The sequence below is a fragment of the Gymnoscopelus braueri genome (genome assembly GCF_963280865.1).
Source record: "Gymnoscopelus braueri genome assembly, chromosome: 13".
In the NCBI taxonomy this organism is placed as follows: Eukaryota; Metazoa; Chordata; class Actinopteri; order Myctophiformes; family Myctophidae; genus Gymnoscopelus; species Gymnoscopelus braueri.
In genome coordinates, this window is record NC_137615.1 from 16,611,830 (window position 1) to 16,625,088 (window position 13,259).

At 42.5% G+C, this 13,259-nt stretch overlaps 1 protein-coding gene across 4 annotated transcripts in view; it reads right to left on the reverse strand.

Moving 5' to 3' along the window:
• Positions 1 to 2,539: 2,539 nt before the first annotated feature.
• kcnt2b (potassium sodium-activated channel subfamily T member 2b) overlaps positions 2,540 to 13,259 on the reverse strand; it is an 85,263-nt gene continuing 74,543 nt past the window's right edge. For 2 of the 4 annotated variants that reach the window (XM_080446709.1, XM_080446707.1), the window contains 4 exons: positions 12,784 to 12,912; positions 7,756 to 8,113; positions 5,267 to 5,351; positions 2,540 to 2,873 (listed from right to left, as the gene is read on the reverse strand). In XM_080446709.1, coding sequence (XP_080302835.1) covers positions 2,756 to 2,873; positions 5,267 to 5,351; positions 7,756 to 8,113; positions 12,784 to 12,912 — 690 coding nt within the window. In that variant the 3' untranslated portion in view covers positions 2,540 to 2,755. Of the gene's footprint in view, positions 2,874 to 5,266; positions 5,352 to 7,755; positions 8,114 to 12,777; positions 12,913 to 13,259 lie in introns of all 4 variants that reach the window. The other 2 variants (XM_080446708.1, XM_080446706.1) reach the window with 1 other exon arrangement.

Genomic DNA, 13,259 nt, shown 5'->3' on the forward strand with positions numbered 1-13,259 from the left:
GTTGTTCTTTTGTAGTTTATCTGGCAAAACTTTAAGGTACTCTAGAATTTGGTTCAACTACAGATGGCCTGGGACTTGACGATGGAAACTATCTGCTGAAAGACTGAGGGCCCTATCTTGTGTGGCACCTTATCGCTTATGCCTAATCTTATTAGGCAGTTTTTTTGTATTTGGGGGAAAAAAGTTAAAATAGCGAAAATAGACGATCTACATCGACACATTGTGAGCTTGTAGATAGGCTATTTTCACTATTTTAAAAATGTTTTTCAAAATACAAACAAATGCCCAATAAGATTAGGCATAAGGGATCTTATTATATCATGTGGTCCTGGGGTTCCCGAGCCACAGGTTGAAAACAACTGCTTTAGAAGTGTTCATGTCCTACGGCGGAACATCAGTACCATTGACCTGTGAAGGCCGGAGAAGAAAGGGATTATCCTGATTACAGCCTATTCTTACACAACAGTGGGAATGTTTTTCACCCCTTAATGTCTAGTCCAGTGGTTCTCAGCCCTTTTCAGGCCATGACCCCCCCCCCCCCCCCCCCCCCCCAAATAATCATATTTGAACTGGGGACCCCACCCCCCCCCACCCTGATAGCAGATATACAAACTTGCAGCGCAGCTTGTATATCTGCTATATGAGAACTACTGTTCTAAACCACTGTTCTAAATCCTAAGAGTTTTCTGAAAAACCGATGTAAGCTATATGGCTAAAATCTAAAATGACACAGATGCTTTCCCGGTTTATATGGGTTAAAGACTGATCTCTTTTACTGATCTCTGCATGAATTAACACAACGAGACGCTTAGAGACTATTATTGACTGACTTTAATATTTACATATTTTCATCCGCTAAAATAGCACTGAGAATGCATTGGCAGTAGGCTAGTACAGTAGTGCAGGCAGGGGTGAATGAGAATGCATTGGCAGTAGGCTAGTACAGTAGTAGTGCAGGCAGGGATGCCGGGTGGCATTCTGACCACTGAGAATGCATTGGCAGTTGGCTAGTACGGTAGTAGTGCAGGCAGGGATGCCGGGTGGCATTCCGACCACACGAGTGCACCGTTTCTCTGCCTATATTCTCACATTCAGGTTTCCAGACTAAAAGATTCACGGAGGCTTGCCTTGCTCTACACATGCATGCATGTCTTGTCCACCATGCACGGTAACGACGATGGCAAGCTGGGATGCAGTGACGACGGCGACATAGTTGCTCAGTTTGTGTAATTTATGTTCCGTCGCACGACTGCGCCGAAAACAGCTAAAATATTTTCAGCGTGCGACACCGTAGTGTGACAAAGTAGGCCATATAAAATAGGCTTTGAGTGACAGAGGCGGCCGAGGGACCTTAGAAACAGGCAAACAATAAACCAAAGAACTTGTTCAACACATTGTTACAGAGGGTGAGAACAGACAATTTTCGCAGATAACGTGACAGAATAGGCCTCCATGGTGTTGACAGTATGTGCTAGCACAGTGGTTCTCAACCTTTTCAGGCCGTGACCTCCCAAAATAATCATATTTGAACTGGGGACCCAACCACCCTGATAAGTACTTGGAATGGAATGTAGGAGTTGAGGCATTCCATTTTCGGTTCCACAGATAAATATTGTGAAAATAGCAGATCTACAAGCTCACAATGAAGATCGGCTATTTTCAAAATGTTTGCCTCTGTCTTATATTATTTGACAATTTGGCCAATCTTTGACCAGTTTTTTATAGTATAGTTTGTTGATTACTTTTGATGCAGTAATGGCCTTTTCCTTTTCTTTCTTTATGAGGTATTAAAAAGGTCTTAAAAGTCCATAAATTGTCATCTGGGGACCCCCCCAAAATCATGTGGGGACCCCCTGAGGGTCCCGACCCACAGGTTGAGAACCACTGTGCTAGTATGTTTTTGCCAGTTGATAGGAATGGTGATGTTTGGACAACTCTGCTGCTTGCTAGAGTCGAAAATGAATGTGTGGCTCGAGGGTGCAAGCAATGGGTGAAGACATGACCAAAAAGGCTTTATATGAAACAATATTCGTAGCACGTGAAACTGCAGCAGACAGTTTAAATAACATCAAATAACATTAAAGTGTGACAAAAAACACACCTACAACATAGAGAGAAAGACACAAACATACTTCAACCTCCATTTGGCAATGTGTTCCTTTGGCTGTCCAGATAAAATTGGCAGTGTCTGGCTCTTAACCAACACACACACACACACACACACACACACACACACACACACACACACACACACACACACACACACACACACACACACACACACACACACACACACACACACACACACACACACACACACACACACACACACACACACACACACACACACGTACAGACATACGGTACACACACGCACTCTACATACATACAGTACATACAGGATGCGGTACATAAATAACATGCACAACAGTCACAAATATATAAATACGTGGTCATTAAATGCACTTCTGTGTCCTCCCCCCCCCCCCCCCCCCACCCCCCCTTCTGTGTCTTCGATTTGAAAACAAGAAGGTGCATAAATAAAACATTCCTATCATCATAGAAAAGGTCCATGCAGGTCTGAGAGTCCTCTGAGGTCAGAGAGACTTTGAATGCTGAGAGAAAAAGATGCGGAGCACGTATTATACTGTAGCATCCCTGCCAAATTGGCTCTATTCCTCCCCATCCGCCATTCCAGCGCGGCCCCTCAGTGTGGGGGGGGGGGGTCACTGATAAGAGTCTGTCAATGTTCTGCTCAGAGATGTGTGCTGTCCTGTGTGTCGAACCGGTGGCTCTCTGAGCGGCCCGCGCTGCACTTTCTGCCGCTCCCCTGATTGGGCACCAACGACAGAGGGTCAGGCCGGATCAGGTACCTGCAGAGTAGAGAGAGTAAAGATATTTTAACCCATTAAGACTTGAGGTTCCGATTCTACAAATGTCTTCTAAATCCCAACAGTATTCTGAAAAAAAAACGTATGTTTCTATATCAGTGGTGCTCAAACTTTTCCATGTCAAGGACCCCCAAACAAAAATGTATTTGGCCGCTGATCCCCCATCTCAAAATATGTTGTTCCAGGGACCCCCCCAGAAGCACAGATTTGAGTTAAAGGAGAAGACCACTAATTTTCAACATTGAACTATGTCTTTAATACACCTTAGAGCTGTTGTGTGGAAATAAGAAAAAAGTCCCCCCCCCTTCTGTGTTGCCTAGAAAAAGATAATTGATTGAGGTCATGTGATCAGTGACTTACGCAGGGTGTACTTTTGGCTCCGCCCCCCTCAGCCAAAAGTACACCCTGCGTATGTATATATTCGCTTTAAAACGATATATATTCAAAGATTTGCACACATTTTCACGATTTTTCAAAAATAGCAGATCTACAAGCTCATAGCGCGGCACTCGGTGCCGCGCTATGAGCTTGTATATCTGCTATTTTTGAATAGCCAAAGTGTAAAATAATCAAAAAGTGACACAGATGCGTTCCAGGTCTTAATGAGTTATGTGGTTTAACTGTGGAGCGTCTATATGAACACAATTGGCCCGTGTTCGGGGGAGGGAAGCAGTGATATTGGTCATTGCACGTACTCCTACGGGCTGGGGACGGCACCTGTCAGCAGGGAGTGTTGGAAATTAGCACTCGTGCTATATACACTGTAAAACAATGCATCTGGTTTCGTCCAATGTGATTGTGATGTCCATATCAAATAAATAAACATCGGGCGGGAGGACGAGTAGGATGGGGGTGCTACGGCCTCCCAGTGGGGGCTCCTCAGTGGCAGGTGAACCAGTAGGATAAATACAGCCAGTGTTGGAAAGTAACTAAAGTAATATGTAACTTAAAGTAATATTATAATTTTTTTCCAGTAACTAGTAAAGTAACTAATTACTTTTGGGAGGGAGTAATAAGTAAAGTAACTATATTACTTTTTAAACAAGTAATATGTAATAAGTAATATATTACTATGTTTTAGTAACTTTTCCAACACAGTGTTGGAAAGTAATGTTTTAGTAACTTTTCCAACACAGTGTTGGAAAGTAACTAAAGTAATATGTAACTTAAAGTAATATATTACTTTTTTACAGTAACTAGTAAAGTAACTAATTTCTTTTGGCAGGGAGTAATAAGTAAAGTAACTATATTACTTTTTAAACAAGTAATATGTAATAAGTAATATATTACTATGTTTTAGTAACTTTTCCAACACTGCATACAGCAGTGACAACACACAGAAATGTGTGTGTGGGGAGGAATCAATAGAGTACCAAAGTCCTGACTTCACTCGTTCATCCACTGGGTCACGGAAGTCATTTCTCATAATGGAGAATAACATTGGGTCATCTTAGAATCGTCTCATATAAGAATTGTGGTCCAAAAATAAACAAATTTGTCCCGGCGACATTGTCAGGGAGGTGGCTCTGTATCGTTTACGATAAGTCAGTCAGTCATATTTGAGACAGTCTGTTTCTGGCGAAAATGTTTTTAATTCGCCGGCGGTAACGTTAGCGTTTTCTCGCCCTCAGTTGATGCTTCTTATCCATATGAGTCAATACGCCGGGCTCATTTGTTTATTTTCGGAACAAAGTTTTTATATGAGGCAACATTAAACACGTCTATGGGAATTCAGAATGGGGAGGAAAAAAAACTTGACCCAGGTAGGATGCGTAAATTAAGTCACACTATAATCTATTGGCATAACGACTAAATTGGGGGACAATGCAAAAAATGAAAAAGAAAAGTGTTTAACACATTGGGTGCCAGAGGTTTATTAAAATATTATACGTTGAGTGCCAGCATTTCTTCCATCCACTTGCGTTATACATTTCGTGCTGTGAGAAGCCCCGACGCGGAAATGCATGTAAACAAAGCGTGCGTGTGAGACGGCGGAGGGTCCCGACTAACGCCTGGAACAATAATATTTCCAACGCGACCCTCCATTGCAGCGTGATCGCCGATCGAAAACGGCTCGTTTCCACCACATTAAAAAGAAATGGAGATATTAAGCTTTTAATCAAGGAGATAACATTGAAAACGCCGACCGGAAGGATTTTTGACATGGAGCCTCATCCAGCCTCTTCTTCTCAGAAACTGCTTGGGTGATGTCAAAGTTTCGTTTTAGCGCCCCACGTGGCCCACATGTATAAAAATAGAATTGGGTCAAAAACGGTCCGGACCGTTTTCGGCACTTCTCGTTTGGACCCTCAAAAACGGTCCGGACCGTTTTTGGCATTCAATGTGTTAACTGTGCTGGTTCTCTATGCACTCACACAACATCATGCAGCTCCAGCCTGGTGTCTGGTGAAGGGTTGATAAGGATGTAAGACAGTCTGTTTCCCTGGTCTGTCGTCCCAGCTGAAACAGGAAGGGATGTATGCGTGCGTGAGACAGGAAATAGAATGAGCACAGGAAATACAGTAGGCTATGCTGCGGTCATGGACACGGAGCAGAGGCGCTGAACGCTATAAATAACCCATAAGGAGGAAGGCGGGTGAAGATAAATATGGACACAATATGATACAGTATATACAGTGGTGGAATGTAACTAAGTACATTTACTCAAGTACTGTACAATTTTGAGGTATCTTTTACTTTACTGGAGTACTTTTTCAATTTTCTATCCTTTTACTTCTACTCCACTACATCTCAGAGGCAAATATTGTATATCTACTCCACTACAATTATTTGAAAACTTTAGTTACTAGTTACTTTGTAGATTTCTGATCATTATTACAAAACATACATTAACCACTTCAGCCATGAATATACTTGCCTGAAAATAGCCGATCTACAAGCTCACAACGCGTTGCTTTTTTACTTTGGGTACCTTGATTATACTTTGATGCCAATGCTTTTGTACTTTTACTCAAGTAAATTTTGAATACCAAACTTTTCTTGTAACTGACTATTTCTACATTGTGGTATTAATACTTTTACTTAGGTAAAAAAATAAAAATACATTTCCACCCCTGAGTATATGAATTATAACAGACAGGCAGACAGACAGCTAGACAGACAGACAGGAAGACGTGGTGTACCAGAATGTCAATGCCTTCAGTGCTGCTACCAGCTGTAATGTAATGTATGTGCAGCACATTGACAATAATCCAATGAACCATGAACCACAAGAGGATAACTGCAAAGGGAACTGCACCGCGGCTCCAACGCGCTCCTTTGACCTGTTTCTTCCCTATGTTTTCTCCTTGCTCTCCCTCGCTCTGTCCCCCCATCCCCCTCCTTCCCCCGCCCCCCCCCCCCCCCTGAAAACTACATGATGGAGCTTGCACAAGGAAATAACGTCACCCACTTCTTCTTTAAACCTGTCTGTAAACCTGTGCCGTGACAATAACGTTTATTCTGAGGAAAGCATAGACAGTAGGCAGTGGGAGTGGAAACACCTTTGGTGTAAACATGCAGTGATGTTATTACCAGTGGTGGAAAAAGTAAAAAAAGAAAATCTACCTAAGTCAAATATCAATACTGCAATGTAAAAATACTCTGTCAGGGCGCGCTCCCACCGCTCTTTTATTTTACCTCTGGGGCGGAATCTGCCAATGCTTTGTCAATGCAAATGCGTGGATTCATGGGCTTGCGCATTTTTTCCATGAATCCACGCATTTGCATTGACAAAGCATTGGCAGATTCCGCACCAGAGGTAAAATAAAAGTGCGGTGGGAGCGCACCCTTAGGGCGCGCTCTCACCAAAAGTTGGCTGGCCGCTGTTAAACGCAGGTTGTGTGCGGCCACAGTTTTTTGCAGCCAGCGGATTCTAAAAAAACGCTGTGACGCACCTGTCACTCACATTCAAGACCGTCCCCGTAGCCCGCACCGCCTTCTGCCTTGACGTTGCCAGGCAACCACTGACGCACATCAGCATCTGTCACTTGCTTTCAAGCCCCTCCCTCCCCGTTGCGTTGCCCGTAGACTAGCTTTGTCTGTACCGCACTGACTTGTAACCAGGCCAGTTCTTTAATGTCAGTCATATGGAACTCTTTCATGGTCAAATCATAAAGTACTGGGTGAGATGCAACAGCTACAACCAGTTGGTCCACTGAGAGCACCATGTTGCTTCCTGAGTCTTGGGACGGTCCGCCTTCGACTCACCCGATTGGACAGAGGGAGAAAATCAGCTCCTGCCTCCAGCAGTTTTATGCTTCCAATGGACAAGTCGCGTAGAGCAGATAAACGCAAGGTCTGCGCGACAAGCGGAAAAATCCGCTCTTGCGTGAATCCACGCATTTACATTGACAATGCATTGGCAGATTCTGCCCCAGAGGTAAAATAAAAGTGCGGTGAGAGCGCACCCTTACAAGTAAAAGTCCGGTTATCAACATTTACTTGAGTAAAAGTACAAAAGTATTGGCATTAAAATATACTTAAAATACCAAAAGTAAAAGTACTCGTTATGCAGAATGTCCCATTCACTAGTTATCATATGTCTAAAATGTATAAAAAGCTTTTGAAAATAGCAGATCTACAAGCTTGTGCTTGTAGATCTGCTATTTTCAAATAGCCAAAGTTTAAATAGGGTTGAAGTGGTTAATCAAAATCCACAAAGTAACAATTAACTAAAGTTTTTGAATAATTGTAGTGGAGTAAAAAGTACAATATTTGCCTCTGAGATGTAGTGGAGTAAAAGTAAAAGTAAAAGTAAAAATTTAAGTAAAAGTACCTTAAAATTGTACAAAAAAAGTACAGTACTTGAGTACATTAATTACTTCTAATACACCACTGGTTATTATTACTCAATGGTACGTACTGAAGCCCGTGGGCGAGAGGCCCAGGTGTTTCATCCTCATCCGCACCAGGGCGTTGAGCTCCTGCCTCTCGGAGCGGCGGAACAGGGTCAGCCTCTGCTGGCTGATCCTCTCGGCCGCGCTGCCGGGACCCCCTCCTTTGGCCCCGCCGTGGGGAGCCCGGCCCCCCTTCCTGCTCAACCGCCGGGCCCACTGCATGCTCTTCCTCCTGAGGAGAGGGTGGTCCGCCGAGTGGGAGGAGGAGCCGGTGGAGACGGGCTCCGAGGAGGTGGAGTTTCGGTGGGCGGCCGTGCGGGACAGCAGGGGCTCCCTGGGCTCCCTGGTGTCCTCGTAGTCCTCCACCGTGATGGACACCTGGGACTGAAGCACGCACACACACACACACACATTTAGGCAAGGCAAGGCAGTTTTATTTGTATAGAACAGCGGTTCTCAACCAGTGGTCCTTGAGGGGTTCCAGGTGGTCCCCAGCTAAATGATGGAGAGTTGGTAACCAAATGGACCCTTATAGATCTTTAACTCTTGAGAGTTAACACCTTACGGGTCCATTTTGTTTCATTTTACGCTCTCAAGAGTAAAATTATTATTAAATATCTGCATTACTTAATTAAATAATTGTTATTTTGATCAACGTTTGCCTGTTATCTCTCCTATGGTACCAACATCAATACAGCATGGATGGAATTGTAGCCAAAATCATATCTAACGATAACAAAATAATAAGTATTGGGTCTGAGAGTTCGGGCGGCTTCAGACTGGGTCCGTTTGAATCAAACCGTTCCCGAGTACGAATGGCTTCTCCCAGCTGGCCAGCATTCACACTGGCCAAATTTCTTGCGCACCCGAGACCATTTAATTTCCAGTAATGGTAAATATGTGCCTCATGGGGGCGCTGTTGACTATGGGGCTTTGGGAGCCACAGAATGTCATTCACAGAAGAAGAGTCACTAAGAGTGAATAATAAAGTTTGACTGTGTTCCTGACGTTGTCTTGAGTTATAATAATAACAGAACAACAATACACAACCAAAGCAGTGTGTGCGTTGGTCTTTGAAACCTCAAAATGTAACGTCATCTCTCGCGTCTCTGTTATTATCAATATGATAGTCACGTCACTGATACATCCTTGGTATTTTAGCAGTGACGTCACGGACTAATCCGTGGTATATTTATCCTTATATATACGTTCGCCACACATGTGTTTTTTGTTTATTATTTTTCACGGCTCGCGCTACTCAAACACTAGCGGGATTATTATTTCTTGTCAACATTCAAGTAGAACTATGAGAAGGTATAACCCAGCTAAAATAATGCGTCATTATAAAAATATATAAGTGATATATGATTAGCAGTCCACTTCCTTCTCTTGGTACGGATGGATTCATACTGCCGCGTTCCGTTCCCGTGTCCGCAGCAATCGGACCCGAGACTACCTCCCCAGGTGGTTTCGGGTACGGAACGGTGATGCGTTACGGGGAACGGTTCGCTACGTTCACACTACCACAACATCAGCCAAGTGGTCCAGGGTGCGCACCCGGGACCATAGTGTGAATCCGGCCTAAATCTCATCAAATGGTGAATCCGTGGCTCAAATGCTGAATAAATAATGGACTTTGATATGAAAAGGGTTGAAAACCACTGGTATAGAGCACCGAAGTCCTTACGTCACTCCCACTACCCCTGGGTATACCAATACCAATACAAAAATACACTCCCACTACCCCTGGGTAGTGGGAGTGTATTTTTGTATTGGAATCCCCCATAAGAAAATCTTAGATTGCGTCATATAAGAACTGTGCTCCAAAAATAAACAAACCACCCTGGCGATTTTGTCAGGTATGTGACATTTATGATATTGAGTTACTTTTGATAACGTCTGTGTTTGGAGAAGAACATTTTTTTCTTACTCTTTGGATAAATGCGTACGTTGCACCGTCAGTTGATGCTTCATATCCATATGAGTAAAATCGTCGGGGTTTTGTTTATTTCTGGAACACAGTTCTTATGTGACGAGATCTAAGATTTGCCTATGTGGATTCCAATACAAAAAAAATAACGCCGTGACCCAGGCGCCCTCAGACTTCGGGTTCTCTATAGCACATTTCAACCACGAGGAAATTCAATGAGCTTTACACAGAACATCAAACAAAGCAAACACAATTAGAACATTTGAAAAGAGAAAAGAGAAAAAAATAAAATAACTCAATCAAGAGTGGCAGCAGACCCGCAGTTTTCTGGGAGTTTGTTCGAGATATGTGGTGCATACAAACTAAATGCTGCTTTTATTTTTGGTTGTAGAAAGCCCCTTACATTACTGTACTTGTGAGCAGTAGTGGTAAGTAGCTAAGTACATGTACTCAAAGTACAGTACTTAAGTACAATTTTTAGGTATTTATTTTTACTTTACTGGAGTATTTCTAATTTAACTTTTATACTTTTTCTACTTTGTAGATTTTGATTATTATTACAAAACTTGTATTAACTACTTACACAAGCTTGTAGATCTGAGATTTTCAAAAGATGTTGTTGAACACTTGACTTGTAACAGAGTATTTCTACAATAGGGTATTAATACTTTTACTTCTTCCATCACTGGGACTGAAGGAAGGAGAAGGAAGGAGTCGGAAGGACACACGCACATTACTATACTTGTGAGGACATCAACGTTTTAGGACCCAGACTTTATAAAATCAGCTTATTGATCAGCTATTTTCGGTGAGCAATGAAGTACAGTATAAATCAGGCATAACCCTATAAATGTCTCAAGCTAATGCTAGCCCCAACCTGAACCTTTTTCCTAATTGTAAACCTAACTATAATCTTGTTCAACCATACAATTTCTCCAGCGAGAACCATTGTCCTCACAATGTCTATTACACAAATTGTACTATACTTGTGGGGACATTTGGCCCTCACAAGTATAGTAATACAAGTACACACACACAAACGCACGCACGCACGCACGCACACACACTTAAATGAAACCAATGTTTAATTTCCTAGTCTAGTGTAAGTCAGTATAACCCTATCAAAGAGCGTTTATTAAATTAACTCATCTGCCTTTGACCTCTCTGATTGAGGAGGAAATTAGGAATATTAGTTTGTCTTATCAAAGTTGGGATGAGTGGTATACTTCCGATAGCGCTAGGCGTAAGGAGGAATTATTCCTGCATGTATAAAAGTGCGTTCACACAGGAGTCTAAGAATTTTTTTCGTGCCTGCATCTAGAGCTCAGAAATGCAGTGGTGGAAAAAGTACTCAAATGTTTTACTTAAGTAAAAGTATAAATACTGCAATGTAGAAACACTCAAGTACAAGTGAAAGTCCGGTAATCAAAATTGACTGGTACAAAAGTATAGGCATCAAAATACTTAAAGGTTTCATGACATTCAGTTTTACCACACATTAAAAGTCTTTGTCATGGTCCTTCAAACGTGTATAAAAAGTTTTTACGAAAAATTCGACTCCAGTGATCCATCGCAGGTGTTTTTCTCTCACATTTCTAAAGCCTTTTCAACTGCAATGAAAAAATAAATCTTTGCCTGCGGGTGTCGCTGTTGAGGGATTTTGCCTGTCAATCATCGCCTCTGCTCCGCCCCCCCCCCCCCCCCCCCCCCCCGAAGGAAAGGATAGGGGAGGGGAGGGGCAAGGAGGAGAGTGGGCGGGATTAATGGCCTGTGACTTCACTGCCCAAGGGCCAAGCTCAGATTACTTTTCAGCCTAATTATTCAGAAAACCCCAGACCACAGAAAATCCACTGAATGTTCAAAGTTCAGATTTTTTGGGTGTAATTGAGGTCATAAAACCCCCCAAAAAACACAAAAAATAAAAAAAGTGAAAATGAATGTCATAGAACCTTTAAAGTAGCAAAAGTAAAATTATGCAGACTGTCCCGTTTCACAAGCTATCATATTTGTAGTGGAGTAAAAGTACAATATTTGCCTCTGAGATAGTGGAGTAGAAGCAAAAGTATAGCAAATTGGAAACACTCCAGTAAAGTAACAGTACCTCAAAATTGTACCTAAGTACAGTACTTGAGTAAATGTACTTAGTTCCACCACTGCCGAAATGGATACTGTTACGGCTGTATGTTGAGTAGAGACAGATAAAGAAAGCCATGGGGGCTATGGGTTAACTGTGAACAAAAGGAGAAGGTCTGCACACCGCCTTGATGCGGTAAATAAATAACGTTTCAGCCTATGTGGCCTTCGTCGGAGGAAGGCCACATAGGCCGAAACGCTATTCATTGACCGCTCTATTTATTAAATTATGTTGGGAGCATCAAGACGGTGTGCAGACCCTCGCCTTTTGTTCACAGTTTATCTAGTTTGATCCAGCACCCGTCGAAATGTTTGGATGTGCGTGCACCTCTAAACCGTTATAGGCTATGGGTTAACATTCTTACACGAAGAGTGAAAGTATTTGAACATATTTTCTACCAGCAATAAAGAGTATAGACTGCGTATTGAAATGAATGCATCTCTATTTCTCTGCTCTCCACTCCTGCAAAGATGCACAGCAGTTTGCTAGTTTTCTGTTAGGAATAGGAATAATGAAAAATCAACTGCTTGAAAAAGGGTTCACGTGCAGTTGCTGAGCTCATACATGATTTATGCATGGCAAATGAACTGGTGCTGATGCAATATATGGATAACAATCTGGCCCAGATCCATGATTTTTTTCTTTTCTTTTAAACATCAATGCTGTCTAACATGTTGAATGTTGAAGTGTTGTGTGGAATTCGGATGGATTTTTTTTGATTGCTTTTATAGGTCAATCTACAATCTAATGCAGGGGTTCTCAAACCTTTTTATACCACGACCCCATATTATGAGGGATTTTTTTGGGCGACCCCATCGTAAATATACCCTTTTTCTTTTCCACAAGCTTGTAGATCTGCTATTTTCACTAGTTTGGGTCCTGCGCAAATGTCTAATTTCTCTTTTGGGTCTAAAAAGTTTGGGGACCAGTTACCAGTGTCCTACATTACCATATAAATACAGATCACATGTACAGTTAACGTACAAGCACCTCAGAGATGGGAAGCTTGTGCGCCTCAGTGCGGTAGATGCCTATAGGGATGTCTCCAGTGGACGAGCACAGCTTCTGATAGAGTCTCCCATAGGTCCGGATCCAAAGGTCATCCTCCGTGATTTTCATCTGGGAGAGAAAATGCACACAAACAAGCACACGGCGCACACACGCACACGCACACACACACACACACACACACACACACACACACACACACACACACACACCTTGTTTTGGCATCAGCGAAACTATGGACACTATTGTGTTGCGATCTTAAGCCCTATGTACGTTGTTATAGCCACTAATAGCGGAAATAGCCGTATCCGGTTTTTCAAACGTATTGACGATTCTTTGACAGTTTTTTAACAATTTCCGCCTATAATGTCATGCTCAAAATAGGAACGGTAGGTTGAAAGTGGTTAAAGGGATAGTTCACCCCCAAAATGGCTTTTTTTCTATCGATTAGTCACCCC